General features: G+C 42.3%; 1 protein-coding gene across 1 annotated transcript in view; it reads left to right on the plus strand.

Moving 5' to 3' along the window:
- The window catches only part of Adamtsl3 (ADAMTS like 3), a 294,408-nt gene that overhangs the window by 135,635 nt on the left and 151,262 nt on the right, over positions 1–7,511 (plus strand). Inside the window, exon 7 of the mRNA XM_031384883.1 lies at positions 2,813–2,939. Within this exon, the coding sequence (XP_031240743.1) occupies positions 2,813–2,939 (127 nt within the window). The remainder of the gene's footprint in view (positions 1–2,812; positions 2,940–7,511) is intronic.

Genomic DNA, 7,511 nt, shown 5'->3' on the forward strand with positions numbered 1-7,511 from the left:
GTACAATTTGGAAGAATTTTAACTTAAAAAAAAAATTAGGAAGCAAATACAAGTGCTTGGGAGGGATTCGATTGCCCAAGATTTTGCAAAGCCCCAAACACTCTTCAAAATAAGCTCGCCCTAACTCTTCAGCACACACCCTTCCTGGATGAACAGAGAAAGGGTGACTCTCACCCTCATGAAATGCTAAGCGCTCAGGGACAGCGACATGTGAGGACAGAGCTTGGCCCAGGAAGATGATGTCTATAATTTCATGGCAGAATTATTTCCCCTGGGGAAAGTTTCATGAACACAGTTACTCACTGGTACAATCCCAACCATGCAAGTATGTTTCCAGAATCAATCTCCCTTAAGCTGTCCCACATGTGCTTGTAAATATTCATATAAAGTCCTCTGTAACAGGGATCCTCCTTGTCTTTCTGCTGAGAGCAAAGGTGCATGAAAGCGTGGCACACTGTTGGGATTCTGCTTAGAGGATCAGGGGTTTAAAACTATTACTGGATGTGTGCTGTCTCTGCTATGGGGACAAGTCATTTAGCATCCACTGTGTACAGACGAACTCCTTTTTTGTAAGATGTAATAAAAGGACTCACCTGTATCATAAGGTTGTTGTGGAGAAGAGAGAAAGACCACGGTCAGCATTTGTGACACAATGCCAGGCATATGGTAAGCATCCAGCAAAAGTCAGTACAGTGTTATAGGGCCGCTGAGAGGAGTGGTTGCCATGTAAGCACAAGGTCCCAAGTTCAAATCCTTAAAACCCACATAAAGCTGGATACAGCAACATGTATCTATAATCTCAGCTCTGGGGAGGCAGGAATAGGAGGATTCCTGGAAGTTCATGGGTCAGCTGGCCTTTGACTATCACATGTGTTCCCTGATATGTGTGCTCCTGGACTGACTGATACATGAACATACATGTACACATACAAATTAAAAAAAAATATGTCACCAATATTATCTTTAAATTCATATTATCAAAATAAAGGAGTATAAATATTATTGATTCCAGCTGCTCCTCCAATAATTTAATACCCACTACAGTGTTCCCAACAAGAAATCTGACTTTTGAGACTTTCTCCCATTGAGCTAAATGCTGTAGCTTTCACCATTTGTGATTCCACAGAGCAAGTGTAGCACCCTTTATTCCTGGCATCCTGGGGCGAAGCTGAAAACAACTTGAAGTGCAGCTATTTCCTCATTTCCTTGGAACATATCCTGTCTCTCTCTGAAGCTCTCATTCCATCTTTCTCTTGTCCTTCAATGCCGACATTTTGGAAAGACTCCCCTATTGATGTGGCTTGAACTCCGTCCAGTTCCTCTTTTCTCTTCAGCACCTGGAGAACAGAGTGACGTGACAGCTCTGCCCACTGCAGTGTCCTGGCTCCTGGAGTCCAAAGCTGATGACAGAGAGAAATAGTCAAACTGACCTTCCCCTTTTAGAACTCTCTAGAATCATCTGACCGATGTGCCGCTTTTTAAAAAACATCTCTCCTTCAACTCTTGCTAGACCTTTGGTGAAATACACATTGGCATCTTTATCTCTCCTCATGGTTAAGGAAAATGAGTCTGACTACTTGTCCAGCATCCTGTATTTTGAAGGATGTGGTAGATGAGTCAGGATTTGTCATGACTGTCTTCACGGTCCCTGAACTTCATTGCCAGTCTTGTGAATAATGTCAGGAAGTACAGATAAACTATTAGACTGGTAAAGATCACTGGGCATGCTTTATATAAAAGTCTTTTTTTTTTTGTATTTTCTTTTTACTTCATTTTATTTTATTATTAATCATTCAATTCATTTACATCTCAAATGATCTCACACTTGAAAGATACCCCTCCACAATCCCCCATCCCACATCCTCCCTCTTCTCCTTCTCCTTTGTCTCTATGAGGATGCTTGCCCCTCTCCTGCCCCACCCTATATAAAAGTCTTATTTGCAAAAATGAAAAAAAATATAAAACACAGTTATTCACCTGTAAGGACAGTTTCAATATCACACACACAGGCATAGTGACACAGTAAACTGAAAGATAACAGCAAGCCATATTTTGTATGGGACACAACGCCTAGTTTTTCTCTTTGCAATCATCGGTAGACACATGGATATAATTATATGGAGGTGGCAACCTAGGGGTAAGAGCAGCTAGTGATAAAGAAATGTAGATGTAGCCAAGATGGAGGATTTATCTGTAGATTCTTCTGCATCAAAGCAAATATACAAACATTCTGTGGGTCTGAGGCATAGACATTGGGTCCAAGAAACAAGAGTCTGGGGTAAAAGTAGGAGTGGAGAGAAAGAAGGGGCAGGGAGAGGGCTTGGGGATGTGGCTCAGTCGGCACAGTTCTTATACAGCAACACAGAGCCCCAAGCTTGGTCCTCACAACACACGAACCAGATGAGATGACACAAACCTTCACTCTGAGCACTTGGGAGGTGGAAGTTGAAGGATCAGACAATGTTAATGTCATCCCACACTACACAGCAAGTTCAAGGCTGTCTCTGGGCTACAAGAGACTCTTATGGGAAGATGAGGGAGGGGGTCAGAGAGAAAGGTGGAAAAAATATTCTTTATAGGTGTATGGATAGTTGAAATATAGCTAGAGGAGAGTAAGGTTGCAGGGAGACAGCTTGGTGACTGCAGTTCTGGGGGCCTTACATAAGAATAACAGAAATGGTCTTAGACTCTGAGACATCCCATCAGTTCACATGTACAAAATGGTGTCCTCATGAAGACAGACAGACAGCCCATAAACTGAAGCAAGAGAACACCCTAAGTGAGATGTCTTCTACTCTTTTATTCTGCACAGACCGTGGGCTGTGATAGACAGCTGGGAAGTAATGCCAAGGAAGACAACTGCGGTGTCTGTGCTGGGGACGGCTCCACCTGCAGGCTGGTGCGGGGTCAGACCAAGATGCACCTGTCTCCTGAGAAAAGTAAGTGTTGGCGCCAGCTCTGTAGCACCTTAAGCAAGCTGTGTCTTCTACTCTGACCAGAGCGACATATTCCTAGCCCCGAACTCGTCTGAATGGCATTAACTTTGGCCACTTTTCAGAAAGTCAAGTTTTTTTTTAAGTTACTATTTTTCAATTTCTGTTTTTAAAAGAGTACATCAAATCTGCTTCTACCAACTCTTTGATAGTTTCCTGATTTTTTGAACTATTCTGTACAAAACCTTACTAGTTTTTAAAATATATCTGGTAGTCAATTTTTAAATAGCCTAAAATATTTTTTCAGGTAAATTGGGGTCATAATTTCATTTTATTTGTCTTCTTTTGATCACTGACAAGATAGAAAATGACATAATGTTTTTCTTATTTTCAGTTAATCAGTTGAGGCCATTTATCTGCTATTCCATTTCTTAATTTTTATTTCTATAAACTTTGTGTACCAGGAATGCTGATCTTTAGTCTGTCACACCTGTTTCAAATGTAGTTTCAGTCTCTTACTTGTCTTTAATTTTGCTTGCATTGTGGAAGCAGCGCTTTTGAAGCTGTATTTATTCAGATGTTTTATTTCCCCAGTTCAGCAATATATCTCTTTAATTCAGGGGCCAAATGTATGTGTTAATGGCCAGCTAGTGAATATTTTAAGCTTTGAAGGACATAACATCCGTGTTGGAACCTTTTGAAATCATTATCCTACCAGAGTACCCACGAGCAAGCAAATGTAGCTATCCATTTTGTTTTCTACCATCCTAGTTTTTGAAATATTTACTTACTTTTATGCACATATGTGCTTGAATGTAGATACACTTAACACATGTCTGACAGAGTTATAGAAGTCAGAAAGAGTGGGAGGGGAAGAGCATGAGATCCTCTGAAGCTAGAATTACAAACATCCATGAACTGAGTACAGACCCCCTGTTAGGGAAGAAGGGATCTTAACCAACCAGCAACTTCTTTGCTCCCACTTTTCTTGTTTCTTGTTTTCTACCCTTAAAATTTCTATTCGTTTTAGTGTCTGGTTGTTAGGTGAAGTTAGGATCTTATTTATTTCTAGGTTGAGGAGACCATTATTGGAATGGGAGAGAGGAGGGAATGAAGGGATGAAGGAAGGGAGGACAGGAAGCAGGGAGGACAGGAATCAGAAACTACAGGAGGATTCGATCTTACAAGAAGAGTAAAGTCAGGGTGTGATGTAACAGTAGAGGAAAACCTGCCATTGTGTGTGTGTGTGTGTGTGTGTGTGAATGTGTGTGTGTGTGTGTGTGTATGTGCGCACCTGTGTGTGTGCGATACAGCCCAGGCTGACCCATTTGAAGCCTCCTGAGTGCTGGAATTCTAGGCATGCTCCATCACACCAAACAAGCTGGGATTTATCAAGGTCCTACTCATTTGCTGCTCAAAGCTGAATGTACATTGAAAAGTAGAAGATAAGACAGAATTGTATTCAGTTGTCAACCATAAAAGCTGTCACCAGCCTGTTTTATATTCTGGGTTAGATGGAGCCATCAAAACATTTTGGCAGTGGTGTGACATGGGAGAACTTGCAGATCACCTTCAAGGAGAGGTCCTTAGTCCTATGAAGGCTGGACAGATGCCCCAGTGTAGGAGAATCGAGGTCAGGGAGGTGGGGATGCGTGGGCGGGTGGAGGAACACCCTCATAGAAGCAGGGGGAGGGAGGATGTGATAGGGTGTTCCCAGGAAGAAGGGAAACCAGGAAATGGGATAACATTTGAAATGTAAATAAAGAAAATATCCAGTAAAAATAAATAAATAAATAAATAAATAAATAAATAAATAAATAAAAGAATATTCTGGAAGCAGGGAGTTCAAATAGGAAACTATGTTCACACACCTGAGAGCCTTGGTCTGAGGGAGTGTGGCAGGAGATGGTGAGAATGGGATACTTGGAAAGATATTTAGGAGGAGGAATTCTAGAAAAAGAGTGCAGTTCTTGGCGTAAATACTATAGTGAGAGATATGGGGCGAAGCAACATTTTGAGCTTCAGCAGCTTGCTGTGTTCATTTGTTCTTCTGAGATTCGGCATCCACAGAAAGAAGGCATCTATCAAGGGTAAGAACCCACCTCTCTCTCTCTCAGGAATACTGGCTCTCTGGATATTCAATCCCTTTACACCATTCTGAAGCTTTCCAACAGCTTCTGAGTGTATTTTGTTTGTAGCTGCCTGCTTCTATGTTAGAAACATACCAGCCTGTCATGGCTGATGGAAAGATGTCCTGACTTGTGGGATTTAGTCATGAATACAGTAGTCCACCTGAAGGAGCATGTAGAATAGGAAGCAGCCATGGCTTGCATCCTGAGGAACTCCAACATTTAATCAGAGGAGAAGAGTAGGTAGGTGAACACAGGATTTAGGGAGAGCAGAGTCACGGAAGCCAAAGGAATCAGTCATCTTGAGGAAGTCATGTGGGCTCTGCCAAATGCTTTAGTGAAGATGGCTGCAATCCAGGAGACACACACACACACACACACACACACACACACACACAGAGAGAGAGATAGAGAGAGAGAGAGAGAGAGAGAGAGAGGTGCACACATTTAATTCTAGCAGTATGAAGATGATCTGTAATATTCACAAGAGTGGCATTGGTAAATTTCAGATGCATAATCCTGATCACAGTGAGTTGATGAGTGACAAGATGAGAATGGGTGGAGGGATTTTCTAAGAGTAAGGAGGGAGTAAATTCAGGGCACACAGGAGAACTTGGTGGAAAATGACATGTATTCCATCCTCTTGGATCTGATTGGCTCTTCATTAGTGATCACAGAGAATAAGGACAGTGAGATGTGCTCACTAGGGAGAAGGAGATGGAACTCACTAATGACAATTAAAAGACAGAGAGATCATGATGAGGGACAGGTAAGACTGGAAACAAATTCATGGAGGTTGCCTTCCATAGATTTCATGAAGTAGATGACCCTGATGGTTGGTGTGCCAAGAGGAATGCACATGTCTCAAATCCACTGAAACCCAGATAATAAACTTTAGAGTTATAAGTGTCCTCTGAGAAGAAGTGTCGACTTCTCAGAAGCTCCAAGGACTTGTCAAGGCTGGCGACAGTTTCCTCTGCTGTGTGCTGCCTTCCAGGACTCAAGCTCTTCTCTCTCCACAGCCTGAGACCATGCATTTGTCTTCATGGCTATAGAGTTGAACATTTAGACATCACATCTACCACCTAGCTAAGAAGAGATGGTAGTGAAGACTTTCTTTCAATTCTGTGTCCTTTATTCAGAAAGCAAAGTTGTCCCCTAGGACTTCTGTGTTACTGAGCAGAACTGTAGCATGTGACACGATTGCTTCTGAGGGGGTAAAAGCCAGGTGCTAAGCATCCTGCCCATTGTTATCATGGTAACAAGAGGACAGTACTTTATGGTCCTTCTCAGATGTCTGACGTCGTTTCATTTCACCAGATCTCGTGCACTCCAGCTTTGATATTGTCAAACCCATTTTGCAGGGGAGGATATTAAACATCAGAGATGTTAAGAAATGTCTCACAAAATTAATTTTAGAAAATAGCTTGAGAAAGGGCTTTAAGAGAGCTTCTGATGACTGCAGGGGTCGGGGGAAGAATCACACAAGAATGGACTGGAGGAGAAAGCAAAACTGGAGGAAGGACACATATCAGGCAGTCTGAAGAGACAGACGGTACTCTGAAGGGCTGCTTCAGGAAGGCACTTGGGGGAGAACACTAACACAACAAAACAAGTAGTTATCTCACTGTGACAGGAAGCAGCTAGAGTGAGGGCTGGCTATTGTGTCTGAAAATTCATCAGAGAAGGCTTCGTATTTATCAGAGTCCATAAGAAATTAGATACCAAGATTATTCTAAGTGAACCAGAACAGAAGCTCCCAGAACTGTTTCCTAAAGTCATTTATCTGATTTGTTTCTGTGTGAGTATGTGTGTGCATGAGTGTATGCATGTGTTTGTGCATGTGTGAATGTGTGTAGATGTGTTTGTGTGTGTGTATGTCTGCATTTGTGTGTGTATGTATGTGTGTATGTGTGTGTTCATACATGTGTGTATGTGTGTGTTCGTGTGTGTGTGTGTGTGTGTGTGTGTGTGTGTGTGTGTGTGGTATATGTGTAGTATGGAGAGGAGCTCCAGAGATGGAAAGGGACACAGGATGGAGAGTTGTGCTATCTTAAGGGACCTGTCTACCAGTGCAATGTTCTTTCTATGAGTATGCAGCAGGAGTACATGTTTCAGTGAGTGTGCACAACTGTATGCACATACATGTAGAGGCCAGAGGTATTAATCAAGTGTCTTCCTTGACAGCTTTCGGTGTTTGAGACAGGGTCTTTCACTGAGCATGAAGCTCACAAATTCATCTAGGCTGGCTGGCCAATGAACCAACCCCAGAATGTGCCTGTCTAAATCTTCTAAATACTAAGGTTATTGTTATGGGTCACTATGCCAGGTTTGAGTGCTGGGGATCTGAACTAAAATACTTGTGTGGCAAGTATTTTACAGACTGAGCCATCCACAGCCCTGGCTCTCCACCTGTGATGACTGAGCCATCCACAGCCCTGGCTCTCCA

Source organism: Mastomys coucha, unplaced genomic scaffold (genome assembly GCF_008632895.1).
Source record: "Mastomys coucha isolate ucsf_1 unplaced genomic scaffold, UCSF_Mcou_1 pScaffold21, whole genome shotgun sequence".
Taxonomy (NCBI): Eukaryota; Metazoa; Chordata; class Mammalia; order Rodentia; family Muridae; genus Mastomys; species Mastomys coucha.